This window comes from Leptonotus elevatus, chromosome 10, assembly GCF_054856555.1.
Source record: "Leptonotus elevatus isolate MCC_2025b chromosome 10, RoL_Lele_1.0, whole genome shotgun sequence".
NCBI lineage: Eukaryota > Metazoa > Chordata > Actinopteri > Syngnathiformes > Syngnathidae > Leptonotus > Leptonotus elevatus.
Window position 1 is genome coordinate 16501002 of NC_141248.1, and position 24766 is coordinate 16525767.

The following is a 24766-nucleotide window of genomic DNA, read 5'->3' on the forward strand; positions in this document are numbered from 1 at the left end:
CGACTTGTGTCATCTTTTCAGTCTTGTACTCTGAAGTGTTTATTATTATTATTATTATTGCATATTTTTATTATTCCTGGATTATGATGACTAAAAAACCTCTGAACCCCCAAAAATCCGTACTGCAACTTGAATCTGACTGATTGTCAAACATTAAATGGTTAAAAACGACATTTATGAAAAAGCTGCCCAGAGTTAGCCTATAAAACTAAATCTAACAAATGTTGTCAGTACTTGCTTTTTCAAGTAACTTAATTACTTCACTGACGACTTGATTTTAAATGTAACTAAGTTAGATTCCAAGTTATTTTAATACATTGTAGTTACATTCAGCGGATAGTGACAATCCTGCTTTACATAAAAAATAGGGGTGTCAATAAGTGCGTTCAATTTGAGTTAATTTAAAGTTCCTTTAATGCCACTCATTTTTTTAACGCGCGATTAATGACCGCAAATTACTTTGAAAGCCTGTACCAGGGGAATTCCAGCCGCAACGCAGCAGACAGCGTACATGTCAAAATTTTGCAGTAATGAATCAAATAAGAATGCAAATATTTGTGGAGAATGGGGTCAAGTTGTATTTCACAATTTAAAAAATTTGCATAATTTCACAAGTTACTTCATGTTAAAGATTATAAAGCTCTTAATATGAAAAGAAAAATGCAGTAAGCTGTCACCAATGTCTTACAAATGCAATTATGCCATCTAGTGGCAGAAAAATGACTCCATTTTATGAATTATTATAAAATTACTGTATCAAGGATGAAATATCTCCATTAGTTTAACATTTAATGTTAACAAGGGTACGAAAACTTTGAAAAAAATATTTTATTGCACATTGAGAAGAAAATTCAATTAATCGTGAGTTAACGATTGAAGTCAAGTGATTAATTACAATTTAAAATTTTAATCACCTGACACAGCTACATACCAGGGGTTGTAACCGTTAAATTGACATGCATTTTTAACAGTGACATTTAAGAATAAAGTTTGTTTTTACTAAAAATAAAATGCATAAAACCTTTCTTTAATTGATTCTGTTCTTGATTTCACTTTACATACATGAGCTACTTTCAGTCCTTCGATACTTCAATTAACATCAATAAATATTTTAATAAAATATCAAATAAAGGCAGCCTGTTTTGCTTGACAGTTTCATGGGAAAGCGCAACATTTGTAATTGTTTGTAAATATCTCTCTCCTTCCTCAATTGTTTATGTGGTATGACGGCACTCCCTCAGATGGGAAGGTGAAGCTGAAAACTCCCACAATACCTCAGACAGGAAATACTACATTTTCCTTTTAGTTATTTGTTGAGGGACTTTAGTGAGTCAGGAATCAGGTGTCCTGTATTTTATTATTCTTTTATTATTAGTTTTGATGCATACACAATACATGCGTGAGTGATCACTATAGTAGAAAAGTATGTGCTGTTTGTTTTGACTTGTCAATTCATAACGTACACTTTGAAATCCTGCCACCGCCTTTAAATTGAAGTATGTGTATACTGCAAAGTAATGATTTGGAACAATGGCGAAATTCATTAGTTTATTATTTACCCAAAATTTGATATTGCCAACTGAAAGGCGATTCTCCATTAAAGCAATTAGAAATAAAGCGAATTACTTTATTTACTATTATTTTGTGTGTATTAAATATTATTTGTCATTCAAACCCAGTTTAATCTGGTGACTGCCCATGATTTAAATGCAGGAAGTGAAAGAAAGAAAAAAGAATATTCCCCCCAAAATGCTTAACTCTACATTTAATTTATCTAAATTTAATCAAATACTGTGCATGTAAAAGCAGTGTGGAATTAATGCGACATTTGTACTTCAGTGGGTATTTCTGATTCTGATGAAGAAACAAAACGGGTGTAGTCCTTTGTCAATACAGTAACCTACGGTGGTAATCTACAATTGCCCACCAGAGGCCGCTGTTTTTTCAACTTCCCATTCTTTATTTGAAATAGCTTTAGTCCTCTGACAGAAAAATACTCAAATTACTGATGACTTTTAGAAACAAAGCGTCCCGCCCCAACCACCCAAATTCTGGGGTCGATCAGAAAACTGGCCTGGACAAAAATGAAAATACTTTTCGACAACCTTTTGCGGGAAAGTGCAATTAAACCATTTGCGTAACTCAAGTCCTGTTCACCTGTACCTTTGGCAGGTATTTCGCCCCTCCCTAACTCCACTTCTACCCCTCTTTTCATGTCTCTGCTTACACCACATATGATCATTTTTGATTAATATGAGAGCTCCTCAGAATAGTGTGATTATTCTTGCCTGAGTCCACAATTGGAGAATATTTTTTGTCCGTTCCACGATATTTCAAATAATGAATGCACAAAATACACAAATGTAACTGAAGTGGTAGTAAAAGCAAGTTCTAAATATTACTGTATTTAAAATACTCAAATAACCCTACGCCAGCACCAAAAAAGAAAAATAAATCAAATCCCTCATCCCTCGAGGAAGTGAGGGGTAAAAAATAAATACAATGAAAATACTGGTACATGACTCAGCAAAAATGACATCATCCAGCTAATTGCTTTTACCGCGTAGATCCCCCACCCCACCTGTCGTAAAGGAGTGTCACTCAACTTTTTTTTTTTTAAACAAACACAGCTATCACAAGTATAAAACTATTACATTAGCATTGATTTTCAACCCTGACTCTTTCAACTAAATTAAAGTAATACTGAAATTTGATTATTATTCCAACAAAAAGTAACTTTCAACATATTGTCATGTTTGGGTTCTGTTTTCCTTGCGTGTTCTCCCTTGGTCTTGTTAAGTGTGTAATCCTGCCCTTCCTCGTGTGAACCAATCAGTGCCCTCAGCCACTTGTGTTTTGCCCCAAGTGTGATTTGTTGTGTCATTAGCGTCTGTGTATTTAGTCTCCTGTTTCCCGTCTGCCTGCGTTGGTTCATTGTCTTTTTCCCTCATCTCATGCTGCCCGTTTTTGCCTTGTTGTTCCCCCCACGTTTTGTTTTACTGCCATTTGGAGTTCGCTTTTGTTTTGAATAATTAAATTCTTTTTTTTGTCCATCACCTCTGCCTCCTTGCGCTGCTTTCCTGCATTTGTGTCCTCCCCCAAACTTTACCCCTTTGACACATATTGTTGTAAAAAAAAAAAAGAAAAAAATCCTAAAAATCAAACCGTTGAGATTTGAGCTGGAGGAATCAAGTTATATGATGCTTGTTTATTATAAGTTTTTTGGGGATAAAAAAAAGTAAATTTAAAATTAATTTTCTGTCTATCTATCTATCTATCTATCTATCTATCTATCTATCTATCTATCCATCCATCCATCCATTGAGAAAACAGCTCAGACAGCTAGATAACAGCTAGCTACCTTGATATCGGCTAGCTAGCTAGCTTGTTAGATAAAGAAAAGGCTAGTTAAATTTTTATGCATATTTGGTGTCGTTATCGTCGGAGTACTTCCCATCCCCATTCAGTGAGAGTGTGCATGTGAGTGAGAATGTTTGTCCAGGGTGTAGCCTGTCTTCCGTCTCGAGTCCGATGAGGTAGGTTCCCGCTCCCCATCACCCTGAACAGAATAAGCAGCTCCAAAACATAAACCAAGCCTCCACGTCACGTGACACAGTGCCCATTGTACATAAATAGTTGGAGGAGTCACATCAGACTGCCAGTGTGGATTTAAGAAGTCTTAACTAAGTCTGTTCAGGTTTTTTGTTATGTTAAAAAAAATAATAATAATCACAATTTCCCCCCGTTAAGCCGCTTTGAGAGGGGGTTGTGATCGCTGCCTGCTTGTTATGTCTTTTTCTCCACCTGTTTACAATAACCTGTCCACTTGCATATCGGCCAATCAGCTTTCTCCTTCCACTTGCCGTGTTCCATCTGTGTCCAGTTGTCTCATCAGTCTGTGAATAATTAGCTCCCTGTTTTTCATGCCCACTTCCTATGACTGCGTGTGGTTTCGTGGCCTGTCGTGGTGACTTGCTATGTTTTCGCTCTTTTGGTTATTTTAGTTCATTGGAATCAGCTTGTGTTGGGAGTGAGAAACTTCAAAAACGCGCATTTTAGTTTCGCCGAAGACGAAGCTGTCCTCCTTGCTCTGCGTTTGGCTGACATCCAGTGGTTTGGGTGAGGCCCCAGATCACCACCAACCCCAATGAGGAGCAGCAGGAAAGATAATCATCGCATTTGTCGTTCTTCATTCATTCCTACGGACCCGTTCGTGAAGAGCAAACTGACGAGTCAAAGAAAGAAAGAAAAAGAAGATTGCTCAAAGCTGCTTAGAAATCCACAGAGCAATGCATGGTGGTGCTTGCAAACTCGTTGGACTGCATTTGTGTTACAGTTTGCTTGCTTTTGTGCAAACAAACGCCTCAGCTCAACCAAAGCATGACATAGTTGCTTATCTGCTCTTTTCTGTCCTGTTCTAAAGATATTCTCTGTTATTCCAAAAAATAGCCTGACTGCATTTAGAGTTTCGGCATAGCTTGTTTTTCTCCAAACAAGAAAAAGAAAATGAAATAACTAGAACTTAAATTGAAAAAAACCCAAACAGTTTATCTCTAAAAATTATGAGTTGAAACTACATTTTATGTTTTCAAACCAAAACTAATAATAGCAAAAATGTCCTTTGTTTTCGTTGTTGTCAGTTAGTTTCATACATGAGCTATTTTTTTTAATGTAGTTTGGTTTTACTGTACAAAAAATATCACAATAACAGAAGTCAAGAAGTCGAAAATGTAGTTGTAACAAATTTTAATTTCTTTGATTATATTAATTTTGTTTTTATTTATTATTGTGTATTTATTTAAATGTAATATAATAATAAATATAACAAAAATAAATAAAATAATATAATGTAATAAATAATTGTATTTATTTATTTTGATTTCCATTCTATTTGAATTAAAGATCAACAACAGTCCATAGTGCTATGTAGCTCCAATACTTCATTCCCTCTTCTGCCAATCTTTCTATACTGCCATAATACCTACACTATGGAAAACCGCTACCATAATCTCAGTCCCAAGAAGAAGAAAAATATTGACCCACAGACCTCAATCACTAATACCCATAGCCCTAACATCCACAACAATGAAGAATTTGGAGAAACTGCTGCTGAACCTCCTCCAACAGCACCTGGAAGTGTCCCCAGATTACTTTTGCCAGATTCCTCTTCGTTTAGTTCTGCCTTCAACACCCGACAGAAACACCTGCCGATCCAGAAAGTACACCTCCAAAACGGATCCGCAACCTCCTCATCGACACTGACAGAAGGTAGGCCTCAACCACATCCCCTGTGATCACCATCAACACCGGGGTGCCACAGGGATGCGTGTTGAGTCCCTTCTTGTACATTTTCTACACCCATGACTGCTTCCGCATATCTGTACATTCAACCCGTCCCCTGTGCACCAAATTTACACGCATCACGGACCTGTCTGTCAGCCTTGTCTTTGTCCCATGTGGTTGATTGTTGTTTATAATAAATCGAATCTAATCTTGACAGTCCATAGGAACGGTTGTGCCTGGTACATTGGTTCCTGGAAGCATTTATTTCCTTCGTTGGACCAAGAATGTTTAGTTGCTGATAAAGTTGTTGCGAAAGTGCTGTAAAAGGCTACATTGTGGTAGTACTGCTGAATAAAGTAGCAGCACTGCAAAAGATGGTCTTGGAGGGGGCAGAACTGATGTCATTACTTAATTTCAGCGAAATAATCTGCCAATAGAACAGGAATTTTTTTTGTTTTTTTGTGTTCCTTGATGCGTTTGTGTGTGCATTGCATAACTATGCTGTTTCCAAATTTAAGCTAAATTTGTAAATAAATCTCAATAACTAGGGTTATTATGATATGGTTAGTTATATGCTGCTTTATGAAAATTTGTTATCTGCAAAGAAAAATGCAACGATACTGCTTGTAAGAGGAAATACACTGCCACACAAGAACGCCTTGATCTGAGATATGTAATCTTGTTTGCATCAGTTTTTTTTTATTATTAACTCATTTACTGCCATAGACGTAAAAAAATAATTTGAAATATTTCTATTAGTTTAAAAAAAATTCCCCCCACTTTTGTTAACAAGAGTATGAAAATATAGATTTTTTTTATTGTACATTTAGAACAAATTCATGTACGATAAAAAATTTGAATCGCCTGACGCCCCTAATTTTTAATAATCTTTTCTTTCTTTTAAATCGCGTCAGGCGGTTACATTTTTTAATTGTAATTAACTGACGGCTATAGACGTCAAAAATTCATTTTAACTATTTCTATTAGTTTAAAAAAAAATCTTAACAAGAGTTTGAAAACCTAGACAAAAATATTGTACATTTAAAACAGATATACAATTTGTGATTAATCGTGAGTTAACTAGTGAAGTCATGCGATTAATTACAATAAACATTTTAATCGCCTGACGCCCCAAATCTTTTTTATAATCTTTTCTTCTTTTTTTTAATTAAAATCACGTCAGGTGAATAACATTTTTCATTGTAATTGATCACATGACTTCAATAATTAACTCATGATTAATCACAAATTTTATATCTGTTCTAAATGTACAATATTTGTTTCTAGGTTTTCATACTATTGTTAAGAAAAGTGGGGATTTTTTTTTTTAAACAAATAGAAATAGTTCAAATGAATTTTTGACGTCTATAGCCGTCAATGGCAGTGAATGAGTTAAGCTGCCTATGTTTATTGTCCTCCATTGTGTGACCAACAGCAGGCTGCATTGTGCGTTTGTGAGTGAGTGGCATGCAAGGTGTGTACGGACACCTGCTGATTTCCCCGACAGGTAATGACAAAGGTCATTTATTTCCTCTTGGGCGTGTACTCGCTTGACATGAGCGGTGTATCTGCATTCAGGCGCACACTCCTTGAGTTCCTTTCCATCTGTGCTGACTTCAAACACAGCATGAAATTCTGTTGGCTCTGCTTTCTGCTCCTCGCCGTCCTGGTTCCTGGTGAGTTTTAGTTCATTTTCTCTCTTATTATTTAGTACTTTAAACTCATATACACATTGTATGTTGTGGGTCAATGACATTGAGGCCAGTACACATGAAAAGTGTTGCGGCAAAGTCCAACCTTACTCCCCCCCCAAAAAAAAGTAACTAAACTAAACTCAAGTGAAAAAAAGATTTAATGTTAGCAATGAAATGGCACAAGTGCAACCATAAAAGTGAAGCTGTACGTCGGAGTGATAATTGATAAGGTTTATTAGCTTGTTACCGTACTTAATATGAATGATTGTTTATGTTAGGTGATGTTATTCCTTATACGTGATAATCATGAACATTTGATTAATCAGTTTTATTCTTAATATTTTTTTTTAATGTAAATCACTACTAACAATCTACTTGATGTTTTATTGAACTCATGTACATCATAGTATTTTCATACATTTCATTTTTCCTAATAAATTTCTCAATGCATGTATACAAAATCAATCCTTAAAATAAAAAGGTTTGAACTAAACATTACGCTGTTAGGATTTTTTGATCCAATCACCGATCGGCCAGTTGAAACAAAAACAAAAAAAGGTAACTGATCACTGATCAATGATCTCGCTTTTGTTAGCTTCTCCTGCTAGCTGTTCTTTTTAGACGCTCCCGCTAGCACGTGTTCGCCGGGCTGTTCACTCCCTCGCTCACTCCATATAATAATTAGTAGTAATTGGTGGTAGCCTTGCGAAGCATGCTCTTTGTGGCACCGTAGCGCGCATGCCTCAAAATCTAAATAATACACACTGTTTGTTAAAGTTGTAGTTTACGAAATGTGTGCGTGTGTGTGGGGGGGGGGGGGGGGGGGAGACACTCGCTGTGTATGGGGAGAGACTTGTCTCAACGTTATTCACACAAATACCCACCGGAGGGGTGGGTATTCCACTAGGAGGAAGTGTTGATGACTTCATTGAACGCAACCGTTTTTGTTTAAAAATTGGAAACTTTTCTTCTAAAAATAAACCAAAAGGCTTCATTACAAATAATTATGGAGTAATGGAGGAGTAATTACTGTTAAACCAGTTTGGGTTCCCATTATGTCTTAGTCACGACTAAGACAGTCGCTACTGTAGATTTTCATGTTTTTATTTATTTATTTTTTAATCACGGCTAATATTTGTGATGTGTATTCAACAAGCCTCAACCGAATTCCATCTTGATAACGTTTTATATTTTTCTGTCCTACAGGTGGCGCTGGGCAGTCTGTAGGTGAGCTACATTTTTTATTCTATTGCGTTTGACATTATGAAGAGAAATGCTAAATCATCATTTCACTGGGCGTGGGTTTGTCTAAGGTGTACCATACACAAACAAACATGTGTGCTTACATATCCACATGAAGCCAGAAATTTGCTAGCTTGGATGCTAATGTGAATTCTGAATCAAGATTCTTAATTTTATTTTATTTATATTGGGGCAATTCAGAGCAGAAGTTACCTCATGGCAGTATGGGACAGGTCTTGAACCGCACTCCTCACACAGGCCTCGAACAGCTTGAGGCTGTGTAGGGCGGCCTTCTCCCTTGATCGTGATAGAGGAGAGGGATTGCATCAGGGCTAATTCAATGAATTAGCAGTAATAAGGCTGCTGTCGTTAACTCATTCACTGCCATTGACGGGTATAGACGTCAAAAATGAATTTGAACTATTTCTATTAGTGTAACTTTTTCCCCCCACTTTTGTTAACAAGAGTATGAAAACCTAGATTTTTTATTGTACATTTAGAACAGATATAACATTTGTGATTAATCGTGAGTTAACTACTGAAGTCATGCAATTAATTACGATTACAAATTTTAATCGCCTGATGCCCCTAATTTTTATTTTTTTTTAATTAAAAAATCGCATCAGGCGATTACATTTTTTTCATTTCAATTAATCGCTTGACAATATATATTTTTTCTTGATTTTCATACTCTTGTTGACAAAAGTGGAGAAAAAAACCCCTAATAGAAATAATTTAAAAACATTTTGGACGTCTATACCCGTCAATGGCAGTGAATGAGTTAACATTATTAATGGTATTAGTTCAACTCAGTGTTGGACAGATTACTTACTAGTAGTTGTTATGATTACAAAAAGTGATTGTAATTGAATTACTCTATAATAAATGTAATTAGTTACCAAGGAATGTGATTATTGCATAGAGTACAACAGCATTTGAAGGTACTTCATTGAACATAATATTTATTGGGCAACCAATAAACCTTCTGAAGGCCCTATTCAAGTAATTTCTCAATCACACATCTTACAAGAAATTGGTACATATCGTACTTTAGAGTACAACAGTTATCCAATGACGTACTTTAAACTCTTTGTACTGTAAATTGAATAAATCAAGCTTGGGTGCGCCATTGACAAATACTTCGCGAGATTAAAGTACAATGGGCATGGACACACACACACACATACAAAAAAACAGCTTTTAACTTGCTGCACATTGAGGAGAGTGACAACACCCACTTACCTGAACTCTAGCACTGATTGTCTTACCATGAAAGTGTACAAAAAAAACATTAGCAGATGATTACTACTTACGTCTGTCACCCCACCCCACTTACAATGGACAATCGGAAAAATCCCGTAATATTTACAGCTCCTAATCTGTGACGGGTGGAGTGACTCAGGTCTGATAATAGCTGCTACCTGTTAGTTTATCACAGGTTATCAGTGAATTATAATGTGTCATATACAGAGACAGAGTTCACTGTCTGTAACAACAATGGTGTTCCAAAATTTGAAATAGTAATTAATTAGCTTACCAATCATACACCATTATTTGAATGAATCCTCACTTCGCTAACCCCTCCACGACTCCCCTCAAACCTGACCAAGCCACGGCCCTCGTAAACGTGCTGGAGCACGATTCTCAAATGTGTTCTTTTATAAAGACTCACAGCACGATTTTGAAAGCGAGAATTCTGTAGCAGTTTCAACAAAATAAAAGGGATAGCATGCTAAACTAGCATTAGCACTGTGTAACTAAGTCACGGCTACTTGGTTGGTAGCATGGCTTATTCGTGATAGAGATTTACTGTATCATTAAATTTATCAGTGTGAAATTATTTTCTACATGTACACACTCAATTCAAACTCTAAAAGAGGTGATAAATGTACTTGTCAAGCGGGAATGTTGTCTCTCAGCTACCTAAATTCTCTTCGCTCTACTTTTGTTTAATTGCTAGGTTTTTTTTTTTTTAGCACAGTTGTTAGCTAACAAGGAATGGGCACTTTATATTTTATTTACCAGAAGTGGGTATTCCAACAGTTTTAGCAAAATTCTTGAAGTATGTTAAAAACAACAACTTGTTGGTCACCCAAATATTGTAACTGTGTTAGCTGTGAGAATGCTAATGCAAAGAAAGCCCTAAATGCTGCGTGTGTTTGTGCGTGTGTGTGTGAGACAGAATGTGGAAGAGTGTTGGTCGACACCAGTCAGCGGATCGTGGGCGGTGTGACGGCACCCGAAGGAGCGTGGCCCTGGCAGGGGAGCTTACACCGGAATAACTTCCCCACATGCGGAGCATCGCTGATCAACAACCAATGGGTGCTGTGCGCCGCTCACTGCTTCCCAAAGTGAGGCTCTCGCCACCTGGTAGAAGTACAATGAATACAATATAAACCCACAGGAGTGAAAATCTACAATTTAGAATTTAGTGACCAAACAGTAACAACTGTTTTTTTTTTTTTGTTTTTTTTTAAAGCTACAACTATATTAAAACGTTTTTTTATTTTTTTGTTTTTTAAGTATGAGCTATCATTCAACTTGTGGCTCTTTTTTATCTTTTTCGTTTTCACTCACGCACACACCCCCGCATTGTATGGAACTTACAACAAGCGGAAGTTTGGCAGATAGAAGTAGTAAGCAGTTATTCGAAGATACTTCAAGCCTTTTATGCCACGCCCAGTTGAATTTTGCTGTCAAAATAAACAAAAAAAACGAGAATTACACATGTATTTAAATGCAGCACATACATTAGCCTTTAAGACCACCAGTTTAATGCTAATGCTAACACATAGGGCTCTATACATGGAGACAGTAGTGGAGCGTAAAAACTGGCTTTTTCGGAAATAGAGTATCGGTGTGTCGGGCAGTAGGAGACGGAAACGATGGTACTCGCAAGATGAGAGGGTTATGGTTTGACGGGGGATGTAATCTTTTGTCATTTGTGGGGGTGGTTTCCGGAAGCGTGCGGTTTAGTGGCGCTAGGTCTGGGACTTTTCTCAAGGTGGTGGTTGTTAGGCTGGCTAAGGTTGATGTTAGCTAGCTATATGGGCTAGCGAGTTGATTATAACTGATTACCGTACCCTAACCGCAACATAACAAAAAACAAAATCTAGTAGTTGTGCTAACACAACACCCTGGTGCATTTGGAAACTAATGGCAGCGGCGCACACTTTACCTCTCCGAACATACACACACTAAGTGTTGAAGAAGAAGCATAATGCCCATTGAATTGAAGCAAAAGGTCATCAATGATGTGTGTGTTTGTTAACAGCCCGAGCATCATCAACAACCTGCTGGTCTATGTGGGCCGCCAGACCCAGGAAGGCACCAATGAAAACGAGCAGGTGCGCAGGGTGGCGCGGCTCATCCCCCACGAGGACTACGACCCTGTACTCTTCGACAACGATATCGCCCTCTTGCGGCTCGACTCGCCCGTCGAGTTCACCGACTACATACAGCCTGTGTGCCTCGCCTCTAGCGGCAGCACCGTCGAAGCCGGAACCCCAGCCACTGTCACCGGATTCGGCACGATCGGCGTTGGTGGTACGTACATCTGCAAGTAGCTAGCTACACTAACCCTATGTTCTATACCAGTGGTGGGCAAACTCGGTCCTCGAGGGCCGGCGTCCTGCAGGTTTTGGAGGTTTCCTTGCTGCAACGCAGCTGATTCCAATCAACAGGATTGTTACCAAGCTTATGCAGAGCTTGCTGATGAGCTGATCATATATCAGCTGTGTTGGAGAAGGGAAACCTCCAAAACCTGCAGGACTCCGGCCCTCGAGGACCGAGTGTGCCCACCCCTGTTCTATACTGTTTTCTTTACATGTGATGTTACTCAATACTATGCTATAATATTAGTATACGAGCAATAATTTGCTATGCATGTTTAAAGTGGAAGTCAACCTTCAACATTTCTTGACAATAATATGTTATATGTGACGTCACTAGTCTAAACTTGACATTCTGATTAATATTCCATTTGTGGAATATGAGTTATGAAGCAAACTCCAGCCGTTTTAATTCATCTCAGGGGAGCGGCCGTCTTGCCACTTGCTGTCGACTGAAGATGACATCACAGTTGCTCATGGCTCAGGCAACGACCAATCACAGCTTTCTGAAGCTACGCTGTTATTGGTTGTTACCTGAAGCCTGAGCAACATTAATGTCATCTTCAGTCAACAGTGTCATGTGACAAAAGTGACAAAATGGCCTCCCCTGAGATGGATAAAAACGGCTGGATTTTGCCGCTTAACTCATTTTCCACTAACGTAATATCAACCAGAATACCATATTGAGACTAGTGGGGCTGCATAGAACACATTACTGTCAAACAAAAAATGTTTTGGGGTTGATTTCACCCTTAAAATAGTTAAATAAAAAACATTTTTCAAACTTATTGGTCAATCATTTGTAAAAATAACACCCACATATGTGGACTGACCAATAACATCAAAATAAATAAAAATGAAATACATCAAATCGTGATATATATTTATTTTGATAAATCTCTACAAGTGTTAACGTTTTCAAATTGTACAACATTCCAAGGAGAAATCATAATACAGCATCACTGGCGAGCTAGTTTTAGAAAATGTCTGCGTGCTATCGTGTGGTTTTGGGGGGTTACCTGGTGCTTGATGATCGTGACCCCTCGCTTCACCCAATATTGCTTTTGTATGTATTGTGCAGGTGAGTATATTTTTAATGACTGCTTTCTTTCCTCGTCAGAGCCACTTCCGTCGCCGCAAGCGTTACAGGAAGTGACCGTTCCTATCGTGACCAACAGCGACTGCAACAATGTATACGGCACCATCACCAGCAACATGATCTGCGCTGGAACCGATGTGGGAGGGACGGACTCGTGCCAGGTGACCTTGCTGGCGTGTTTTGAATATTTGATGCTGACGTTGCAAAAAAAAGTTGACAATTGCGTCAATGTTTGCAGGGGGATTCGGGTGGTCCGTTGGTGAGCCTGAGCGAAGCGGGCAGTAATACTACCAGGTATGTCCAACTCGGTGTGGTGAGCTTTGGACGAGGATGCGCCTTGCCCGAAGTCCCGGGAGTCTACTCCCGAGTGTCCGAGTACGAGTCGTGGATCCTGGATCGCATCACTGGCACTCCGCCGGGCTTTGTCAATTTTGTGTCTACCGACGAACAAGCCACAGGTGGCGCGGCGGCGGTGTACCTCTCGGCTCCTCTTCTGCTCTCTGTTCTGCCGACAATCTTCGCCACCCTGGTGCTCATGTGATGACGACCGTCAACATCAAGTCAAGAGATTCTAATCAAATCAGTGTCGTGGCTACAATTTGCATAATAGGAAGCTACCGCTAACTCATTTGAATTAATTTAATCTAATGAAGAATTCATTTCGTTTGTATCTAATTTTCTCCATTATTTTTGGTGAATTGATCCTGAATGAACACTAATTTTGCGTCAAATATGCTTAATACACTTTGCTTTTTCTTGAACTTATTGATTTTCCATGCTTAAAAGTTCAAAATGTATGAAGTCACAAAGCTCAACATGACAAAGTCACTTTTCCATGTCACACTTTCACCTCATATGGTTTTGCACTGATATACTACATTTACATGTATGTCAATTTGAACTGAAGCACTGTCATGAATGCTGCAATGCAATTGTTCTTTTGCACTGTGTGACATTTGAATGTAAGAGCTTCTTCTTTTTTTTTTTTTTTTAAATAGTTACCATGTCAAAAAATATTTGTATTTCTCGACTTGGGGTTCCTCTTTAAGTAAATGATGTTGATCATAACATTAGTTGTTGCTGTTTTATGGTGGCTGAGTAGTGAGAACGTAAATGTCATGAGAAAGGAGAACGGCCTTGTTGAGTTTAACACCGTCTTTATTCCAGTTCAGTGCAGCAATAATACATACATGTTATATACCCCTCACATACTTCCTGCTACGTCACTATGACATTTTCAAGTACGGCAGCCAAGAGTAGCCATAAAAAAAATATCAGAACAGTAAATGAGAACGAAGTGTTGAATAATAAGTTAATTAAGTTTTAGCTTCTCTCAGCCAGAAGCGTAGCCAGAATTGTTTTCCAAGTCCATGTAAAAAGCAACGTTTTGCTGATCTTAATTTACTACATAATGCCATTTTCTCCATCTCTATGTGAGGTGGTCTTGCACACAAATTGCTGATACATAACTACTACTGGTTCAGTATTTACTTGGTATGGGACCCTTGCCTAATTACAATGCACCACCTGATGTAATTGTTTCATATTTTTTTACTCAGCTTGCAGCTGCTTACAGAGTCTTTACAAGTCAATCAATCATGTAAAATTAAAAAAAAATAATTATATTCTCATTAATGGTTTTATAGTGACACCTATTGGTAGTGTTTGTTCACAACACCTTTTTATGTTTTTGAGAATCGCGTTCAATAAAAGTGATATATATATATATATATATATATATATATATATATATATATTAGTGCTGTCAAAAGTTAAAGCATTAAATTATTGATTAATCACAAAAATATTAATCATGTATTAACTGATTAGATCAAATATAAAGGAGGAAGATGAGAGTGTGCAGTGGATCAAAATATGTTGACGTGAAAAGACGTCCTTATAACATTAAATGTAGAAAGAATTAACACATAAAAGGTGCTCTTCAAATTTCATGTTGCGAAAAAGCCTATTTAATTAAGTGATTAATCGTGTTTAATCAAAATTCTAAGATGATATCAATCTGATTTTAAAAATGCAATCGTTTGACAGCTCTAATATAGCCCCTACACATAATGTGTTGACTGTATAAGAATGACAAACAATTGTACAGAAACGTGTAACTCTTTTATACAATTAAATGAATGTGGTTGTAAATTAATACATTGAAAGGGAAAATTCTTATAGCCACAGCTATGAATAACTTGGCTGGCCCCTTTATGAATTCAAGAAAAATGCATTGAACATTAAAATTGTTTTTGGAAAGCAGCCCCTTGCTTTGCTTTTGAGCTCTTTTGGCCACCGTAGCGGAGGCAAGCAGCAGACAGGTCGCATCTGAGATGAGAGCAGCACCGATCTGGACTCAGGAGAGAGCATTTCAGCTGCTTGGTGGAAGCGAGCAGCACGCGCGGTTCTGATTGTTTGGAAATGGATCACCGGTAACAGCCAACACACATGATTACATGATCCGGAACCAGTTAAGCTCCCATTCATCCGGAGATATTGACTTTTTTCTTTTCTCTTTGCCATTGGATTTTATTTTTCACCCAACATTATTTTTTAAAGCTTTCTGCTGGTTTTTGTTTCTTTAGAGAGCCTTTTTGCTGGGCGAAAGGTTCGGCGCTGCCCTGTCTTGGAGCCATGGGCTGCACGGTGAGTGCCGAGGACAAGGCGGCCGCGGAGAGGTCCAAAATGATCGACAAGAACCTGCGAGAAGACGGAGAAAAGGCGGCTAGAGAAGTCAAGCTGCTCCTTTTAGGTAAGTCTTGGTTTTTGTGCGACTACAATTATGTGCAATGCAGTCCGGTCATCATTTGGCAAGCAAGGAAATTGCTGGTCAGAACATTAGGTACCCCTGCTCAATCTAACACAAGATCCGTGTCACTACAAATGTCCTTGCAAAGGTAATGATGCTCAGTTTTAATTGACGGTGTCAGTCACTTTCCTAGTGCTCGATCATAGGGATGGGGAAATGTTTGTGTTCAAAGAATGTGCATGTCAAATAATTAAAATGTCTTTTGATGCAAAAGATTGCGTGGAGTGTTCTGCAGGTATATGGAGGACCAAAACTGCCAAAAATAAGTAAAAGAATGAATAATTAAATACATTGATAAAAATGGATGTAAAAAATATAATTGAAAAATTAAATACAAAAAATAAATATAAATGGAAATAAAAACAACTATCTATCTATCTATCTATCTATCTATCTATCTATCTATCTATCTATCTATAAATTTTGTTTATTTTGATTTTGATTTACAATAAATATTGTAAACAAATGTTTAATGAGGTAACCAAATGCATAAATAATTCAGTACATTCAATAAAATACATACATTTTAATTCAACGATTTTTGTGAATAAAATGTTGATATAAATTCTTATATGTATGTGTTTATATACGTGTATATTATATTTGAATATGTGTATATGTTGTACAATTATTTAATGATATAGTTGAATAAAAACATTTATACAATAAATTAATTAATTGCAATTAATTAGTTTTAATAATAATTTCTCATTTGTTAATTTTGTTGTTTGTAATTATTTAGCCTGCGACCCTGGTGAGGATAAGCGGTTCGGAAAATGGATGGATGCATGTAATTTTTAAATACAATTATTAAAAAAAAAAAAGTTAAATATATATGTATTTTAAAATTTTACTAATCTTTTTTTTTGCTATTTGCAATATTTCCAATAACCATTTATAAATTAAGCTAAATGAATAAAAAAAGTAAACAAATACATTTTCAGTCGGCAATTTGTGGAGAAAAATATTCATCAACATTGACAAATGCAGCAAATGGGGGCTTAAAAAAAGAACGGAGCGGGCCATATGTGGTCCCTGGGCCACACTTTGCCAACCCCTGCTCCATTGGATAACCAACATATTATAAACAGCTCTGTGTATGCAGTTTCTTTGCACATATCTGCAAATTACAACCACATCACCATCACACTAATACCTCAATCAAAACCACCGTGTACCTTCAAATCATCTTTTCAACCCATTACCCTTGACCTATCTTTATAACACACCTACCTGTTTATTTTTAGCCCCCTGGAAAAGGTACAAAGTTTCGAGTACAATAATGAGCCCTGTGCTCTAGATGAGTGCCGATTGCATTCACCTCGCTCCTCGTTTTTATCTTACCTCGTACAGCTCCCCATACGCAAAAGTGTGTGTTTGTGTGTTGCCGAGCGGGAGGATGCTTGGCTCGCGCGTGTGGTGCAGGACGTGTGTCATCTTGCTGTGACAAGCTGTTAACGCAAGCCAGGATGGAGAGAGAGAGAGAGAGAGAGAGAGAGAGAGAGAGAGAGAGAGAGAGAGAGAGATGCGGGATGGCTAGTCAGCTGACAAGTCAATAAGAGAGGCCGGCTAGTCGTCCTCTACCAGGCCTGCACCAGCATGCCTTTGCTCCAACCTGTGTGTGAAATCTTGAATTAGCACCATGACCATATTGTGCTAGGTGGGCAATTTCAGCACTAAAGCGAATGCTGCAGACTGTAAAGGTTGTGTGTAAAACTGATAAAATGCTGCCAGACGGCGCTTGCCAGCATGGAGAGACAGTCGCCCCCTTTTGCTTCGGTACTAAAATCTTCCCGTGAGTTACTACGAGTTAACTCTGCTGTCTGTCTGTCTATTTTGCGGTTGATTTAAGGACACCCTGTGGAAGCCGAATTTGTCAGCGTAGTGTGTGAGGATGCACATTAGCTTTGGCTGATGATGATGAGTCATTCCATAGTGGCTACTGACTGACTAATGAGTGCGCGAAGCATCCTATTTCTTTTATATGCCCCCCGCCCCCCCTTAAATTTCTGTCATCACAATGATGTCGTTTATGGCCGATTGAGAACCAGAAACGGCAACTGAATGTGATGAAGGAGGAGTCAATGTTCAGTTCGGTTACTTGTGATTTGTGTTTATTAGGGCTGGGAATCTTTGACTGTTCTCACGATTCGATTCCGATTTTTGGGTCTGCCATTTTAGTTTTAAAATTATTTGACTGACAATAATTTCTGCTTCCATTTATAGATATGCAAAGAATTGCCATGATCTACTCCAGTCTGATTCGCTAATGCTTATTAGCGCGCTACTCGTGGCACTTTTATCACTCAAAAGAACGACTATTCGTACAAAAACGCTTCAGGAATGTATACAGAGAAGCATCTTAACATCCTGCGCTGAAAAAAACAACAACAACTTTGATTGGAATAACTTCATCGTGACTTTTTGCTTCTACGTGGTTACAACTTAACAGTGTATCAGAACGAGCGGAACCACACTGCCCCTAACTGGCCAAATCGTGTACAACTTGAACAGTGCTCCCAATAAAGGCACACACAAACAAGGGCAAGACAGTCTAAAATAATTGAAATGAAATCGATTTTGGGACATTTAAAATCGATTCTGAATCATACGAAAGGAGAATCGCCATTCTTATGAGAATCGATTTTTTTGGCACACCCCTAGTTTTTATGGTAGTGTTTTTTTTCAAAGTTAGTGTTGGTATTACCCCATTACATTATGTGACAATACCCTGTGGCATTATGGCGGAAAAAATCCTAAAGATAAGAAATTTGTTCTCTCTCTCTGATGACTACAAATGCTTAAATATTACTTTAGTATTACCCCCAAACCATCTATGTATTATTTGTAAAATAAATATTTCAAGATGGTCTAATAAAGGCTCCACCGTCCCTTTTTGAAAAACGCCTCGATGGTGTATATTTTCACTTTTAATAAACATTTAATAGACATTCTTGCAAAGAAAAGCTCCTTGGCCAAAGTTCATAATCACGCAGCATCCGTTTCGCTTACGGGTAGCGACAAGCCAATATGTTGGCATATTAGAGTTTGACAAGCCACCTTGCTTGAAGGATGTTTTGCTACTTTCCTCATTTTGAAGTATTTGAATTGAATTAAGGCCAGAACCAATTTGGGGCGCGTTCCTTGAGCAAGGACTGCGGGGGAAATTCAAGGTTGTACTTTTTTTCCTTTTTTTTGTAACAGCCAAATGCACTGCATCTTATGTCTAAATTCCACCGTAGGCACATGATGATAATAATAGGTCTTCACCGACATGACTCACGTCTCAGTGGGAGACTGTCCATTCAGAAACGATAATAACTACACACAAACTTGACAAGCTAGACATTTAGTCAAGTCTCTCATTAATACCACTAATTCTTTATAGATGCAGGCTTTGTACTTATTGTCCTGGGCAAGCTTAAGAGATTTTCTACTTACATGTTGACTGCTTTTTTTTTGGGTGTGACATTGAAGTTGTCTGAGCTGGAGTACTGCACACTCAGGCAGGTTTGATTTGATGCACTCTGGCAAAATGTGACCTGTGTCAACAGATTTACCCAAGCAATGTTTTACATTTACATGTTTTGATAAAATCTGTAAGCCTTTCCTCCCAGCCCACTTTAATAAAATGCAGGCAAATGTCCCGCAGTATCGTTACACACTACTAAGATATCAAATTTTTTAATCTAGTATTTGGCTTGTTTAATGTTTTATATTCCTCATTATCTAGCGTCACGGTTGATGGTTGTTGATGAGGCAACAGAACAGATGCTGGAGCAAATCACATAAATGGGTTGGCACTGAAGAAAACATGTCTTTAATAGAAGAGAACAAAAGTACACCTCAATAATTACTATTGACCAATATTTATTTTTGTTTTATCATCCAAGCAGAGATTTTGGCTGAATGATTGATGTGAAGATTAATCTAGTACTGTCACCAATCTTTTTATCGATTATCCTATTGAGTTAGCCCCCCCCCCCCAAATATTGTTGAACCATTAAGTTGGACGTAAATTGAATTGATAATTTATTATCCGCAAATCAACAAAATGAGCCTATGCTAAACAATTAGCAATTGCGATTAGCATTAGCACGCTAGCGATTACACTTATGGTAAACAAACACTAACTACCATTGAGTTCACACACACATCATTATATGTATGATACACATGTAATAGTGTCTTAAAAGTCATTTACAGAAAATGCTTCAACATTATTCCATGGGTAAACACAGAGCTAGCTGTTAGCTACATGAGGTCAATAACTTCCTGTTCCCGTCTTCTTCTGGACACATTTAGTGCATGACTGCCCTCTGCGGGTTAAGGGATGAACACCTAAAACGGAGTGGCAGGTTATATTTTGGAATAATTACAGCACAAGTCATTTTTAGGACGTTCAGAACTTCCTTTCCTGTGTTTTGGGGAAGCTCAATGTGCTGTATTGTCTTGAATAAAAACCCACTAAAGTCAGTGAGTGATTTTAAGCGGACAAATAACATCCACCATTTGGCCACTAGATGGTGCACTAACAGAAGAAATACAGATCAGATCACAGCGACCATTGCAATACTGCGTGCGTCTACAAGAACAAGTCCGTGTATAAAACATGGATTGCCCAAACATGATTCCAGAAAATTTAAGTCGACCTATTTTTAAAGTCGACTTATCGGACTTGGCCGATTCCCCCCCCCCCCCCCCCCCCCCCAGCCCTAGATTAAGCTGTTCGTCAGGTGGTGTTAGTAGTCGCCTTTTCAGATGGACATTCATAAAGGGTCCGACATTAATGGTGGCCACTTTACAGAGGCTGCCTGACCGAGCCAGTAGCAATACTATAATGAAATAAAGTAACTCACTTACTTTTTTACATGCAAAACAACTAACTACACAGAAGTAATATCTTTAACAAGTCTTAAAGAAAACCATATAAAGATGCTAAATAATCACTGAAACTTGCACTTTCATTGCATTTTTGGAGTGAATGACGTGGCCTTCATGTGACCCAGCATTACTTCCAAACACTTCCTCCACAGGGTTCTGCCTAATTGGATCCTTCCCCCATCTTTCATTTTCCAGTCACACTTCCATTATCAGCGGCATTCATAATTCAGGATGCGGTCTAATATCACCTTATTTTCCTTTTCGTTCCTTCACATCACACTTCTCTTATCTTAGATGAAGAGCGCATGAGTGGCAAAATCTTTTTAGGATGAGTATTCATCAAGATGCTCCCACTATTGACTCCAATCCATCTGCGTAATTGCACTTGACTCCAAAGTCAGCTGACGGAGGAGGCGCTTGATGGAGTTTGTTATTGTCGACTAAAGAAAAAAAAAAAACGCTTTTCAACTCGATGGCAGATTGTGATGAATGGCAAAAAAAGAGCGTGCCAGATAATTACAAAGCCGTGTGATTAGAAAGACAAAAATAGGGATAACTATCAGTTACCTGCTGTTATGAAGAAGGAATTTTCATCATGTGACCCTGAACAGGACAAGAAACACCTGGCTTTTTTTTTTTTTAGGATATGTGTAGCAAAAATCCAAAGAAAAAGCAAAACAAGTGAGTTGATCCCGATTTCTGTAAGGCACTGTCGGCCATGTCGTTAATAAAGTTGGAAGAGTTGGCCAAATAGCTGTCCCACTGCAACCCCGCAGTCTGTTCCTCTTTATGTGGTTGCCATGGTTATCCTCGCATCAGGCTTTGCGCCCGCCGCTCATTTTCAAAAATAATAATCAAGGAAAAAGAAAAACAGCAGGCAAACAAAATACTTGCTGATCAAGCTGATTGTGATGATGGTTTTTTTCCTCCCATTCAAGTTGTTGACGTTTCCAAGAGCTGCTCTATATAATCATCACTGCGGAAAACAAAATCCGTGGAATATATTGCAGCTAATTGGATTAGCTCAAATCTGCTCATTGCATTTTGCTCTGCTCGTTTACATTCACTGGCTCAGTGCTAATAAAATCCCATACATTTGTTGGACGGGAGTAGATTCGGAGGTGTACCTAATGAAGTGTCCAGCATAGTGGATTGTTTCTCCTACTATCGTGTCACCGTTGTGCCTCAGTCCAGTGTTTTCTCAGTAGTTTGTCTTGTCCGTGTTAAATGAACTCAACAGAGTTGCAGAGATAAATCGAAGCATTTCCGAAGCCAATGCGCCGTTGCGCTGGATGACAGCGTTCCGGTGTCTGTTTCAACAAATGATCTACCACCGGTGATTCCGCAGAGAGCGGGCGGGGAAAGGTGTTAACGAATGAGGTCACACCTTCATATAGCAACAATTAAACACGCGCTACAAGTGGAAGTAGTGTAACAGCCTCGTTTGTCTCCCTGAAGACGAGGCATCAGGTCAGCAGTAATGAAACATCAATTCTTCCTGCTTGGACCGGCAGCGAGCTTGCCGCGGCCTAACATTTTTTTATTTGTTTTGATCTGTGGGAAATGAATCGTATCCAATTTTTGAACTCACCCTCAGAGGCACTCTCTTCACTGTTTAATGTATTCGACCTGCTGAAAGATTAAAGCGGCGTCGCCGTCCGATGGGATGCCGTGCGGCGTCTCTCACATTGTAATGGACTTCTTTTTTTTCCCACAAACCTTTTAGGGACACTTTTACCCTGTTAGAGAGAAACGAAACTGTTCTTTCTGGATGATATCCAACCCTTAATTTTTGCTTCCGTTTTTCACGAGCTAAAAGAGAAGGCTTGTTTCTGTTAAACGTTGCTCACAAATCTGTCAGATTTTTCATTTTAAGGCCGAGATGCACCAATCCGACGTCGGCCAAATGTGACGATGCCTGCCCCCTGTGGCGTCGACGCAGACGTCGGCACGTCGCGTTAAAAAAATGCCGTAAATACACACCGCACCGACCCCGGTGCATTCAGCGTATGCGCGAGAAGTAATTCCCCTCCATACCATCTAAAGGCAACCGGCAACCTCTTTACGGGGACGGGATATAAAACGTAAACAAAGCATACCGGTTAGTTTTACTAATCACAAACAGTTAAAATAGAAAAATGGAAATACAACTTACGAGGGGCTAGCAGAAAAGCCAGGAACACACGCAACCAACCCGCACGTAACATCCCTCCCCCCCCTCCGCGAGACCTGTGTTGCGTTTACTAACAGTCGGACATAAGAGTGCTAACAATGCCGGTCTCTCTTGAACAAAAGTGACAAAGTCATCTTCCCGACCTTTCTGTCCAGACAGACATTGTACGTTCAAATGCGGAGAGGGTACAGCAGGGTGACGATGCGCAAAAAAAATAAATAGTTCAGGCTTTTCATCAGTACTGTTTATCCACGTTCGTCACTTCCTCTTCTTGACCCGTGCGCTGATTCGCTAGCTAAAAGCCAGTCACAGTGATCAAATGCCCCGACGCCGATTCAACATGTCAAATTTGCTGGAAACCCCCCCAAAAAGAACATTCACTAAAAAAACATCTGTCTAAATAATCAATATTTTGTTACAAATATCCATATGATTTTAGTGGTGCAACTACAACTTTAAAGTGGACATTTTAAGTAAATAGTTGAGTGCCTGAGCACTCAGGTGTGAAATTACACAAGACTGTAATTTTTCAGAGCTGCCATATGTAGGAAAATATGTCTGCAAGCAAGCGGGTTGGATTTCATAGTGGTGCGGTGAGCGGTGGCTCATTTGCATGAAACAAGACAGTGCGGAATTGCTCATTGTGGTCAAATTGAGTGCCGTAAACTAGATTGCTGCCAGAACAGCAACATGACATCGGCTTGTGGATATTTGAGCTACTGTACTTCTAAACAGACATGTTCTACGGCACAACTTATTTTCCTTCGTACTGGATCAGCTTTTCGGTGTTTTGCGAAGAGGTTGTCAAGTGTTGCCATCGATTCACAATACGCATTCAACTTGATTAGCGTGAATCATTGGGACTCCCGCGTGAATCATTTCCCCGAGAGATGAATAGTGCGCGCTTGGCAACTTCTGACACGTCGCATGACGCACAACACAATTGAGCTGTTAACTCTGACGTGAGTCATTTGAGGAGCATATCACCGAGGTCTAATTATACCTGTCGCAAGGAAGAACGCGAGACTTTCAATCGATTTGACGGTGGCATGCGTCACACGATGCGCTTACGTGCGTTTCACCTGCTCGGGTCAGCTATACGGCTAAGGACAGTTTAGTATACAATACACATAGCGTGAATGTTTTTAGTGTGATGATATCTCTATCACAAAACTGTAAAAAATAGATGCTACTTTGTCTACTATCACTATCAATGAGGAACTGTAAAGCTGCCATGCTAGCCCAAAGTTCTGGCCCACACGTTAGCTTAAAAACTAATAATTCACTCTTTCTCGTTCTTTCGCCTTTTTCTGCGTGACATGTACACACGAGGTGCTTTTAAGTGGCCGCACCAGCACACTATTTGAAGGGAAGTATAAGTATGAATATAAGTATTTTTGGGGGTATAAGCATAGCTATAGCTAGCTAACTGTGGCTAGCAACTGTGCCGGATAACCGCTGATGAACATTGAAGGCAAAGTTCTTCACTGGATATTATTTTTTATAAACCAATTATCAACCGGGCCTATTAACAGTGCTGATATTCAGCATTTTGATGAATATCAGCATCAGACTTTTAAAAAAAATCTGACAACACTGTTTACTTAAGGGAACTATATATTTGAATTTTTAGTTGAATTTATAAGGGATGCTACTGACCCTGGGAATTCTTTATGTTCTTGTTTGAAATCAAAATTACGATAAGTGAAAATGTAACATTTTGAAAAAAACTTTATTCACTGTAATAAACAATAGGGAGCTTTTACTTGTTTTGAGTTTTCATTTGGCCCTAGGAGCTCCCTGACGTTTTGTTAGAATTTTAAAACAAAGGTGTCTAGTGTGTGTGATTGAAAATAAATACATAAATAAAATATCTGAAAATGTGTTCAATAAGTTGGAGTTGTGTTTTAAAGTATTTTATTTTGATACCAATATTTTCCCCTTTTGTGAAAGTGAATATGAGCTCCA

The 24766-nt window shown here is 38.5% G+C and overlaps 2 protein-coding genes and 1 long non-coding RNA gene across 5 annotated transcripts in view; 2 read left to right on the forward strand and 1 right to left on the reverse strand.

The window, feature by feature from the left end:
- The first annotated feature begins 6743 nt into the window (after positions 1-6743).
- Positions 6744-13997, forward strand: LOC147167367 (trypsin II-P29-like). 2 transcript variants are annotated; one of them, XM_086087966.1, is made up of 7 exons: positions 6744-6790; positions 6862-6959; positions 8184-8204; positions 10402-10570; positions 11494-11765; positions 12951-13090; positions 13168-13997. In XM_086087966.1, the coding sequence occupies exons 2-7, from the start codon at positions 6911-6913 to the stop codon at positions 13468-13470; spliced, it is 954 nt and encodes a 317-aa protein (XP_085944092.1). In that variant the 5' UTR covers positions 6744-6790; positions 6862-6910; the 3' UTR covers positions 13471-13997. The 2 variants fall into 2 exon arrangements, with proteins under 2 accessions (XP_085944092.1, XP_085944093.1); XM_086087967.1 differs by lacking the exon at positions 6744-6790 and having other exon boundaries at positions 6812-6959.
- A 1034-nt stretch (positions 13998-15031) lies between these two features.
- Positions 15032-17217, reverse strand: LOC147167368 (uncharacterized). The gene is made up of 2 exons (XR_015096380.1): positions 17086-17217; positions 15032-15632 (listed from the first exon to the last, which is right to left on the reverse strand). It is a non-coding gene; the product is annotated as an uncharacterized LOC147167368 (long non-coding RNA).
- Positions 15217-24766, forward strand: part of LOC147167369 (guanine nucleotide-binding protein G(i) subunit alpha-2) — a 38357-nt gene continuing 28807 nt past the window's right edge. The window contains exons 1-2 of one of the 2 annotated variants that reach the window (XM_086087965.1): positions 15217-15364; positions 15518-15684. In XM_086087965.1, coding sequence (XP_085944091.1) covers positions 15354-15364; positions 15518-15684 — 178 coding nt within the window. In that variant the 5' untranslated portion in view covers positions 15217-15353. Of the gene's footprint in view, positions 15403-15517; positions 15685-24766 lie in introns of both variants that reach the window. The other variant, XM_086087964.1, reaches the window with a different exon arrangement.

Coding starts and splice junctions, on each gene's coding strand:
- LOC147167367 (XM_086087967.1), top strand. CDS start 6,839: ATGAGCGGTGTATCTGCATTCAGGCGCACACTCCTTGAGTTCCTTTCC. Junction 10,571..11,493: donor GCCGCTCACTGCTTCCCAAA/GTGAGGCTCTCG, acceptor GTTTGTTAACAG/CCCGAGCATCATCAACAACC. Junction 13,091..13,167: donor GAGGGACGGACTCGTGCCAG/GTGACCTTGCTG, acceptor CAATGTTTGCAG/GGGGATTCGGGTGGTCCGTT.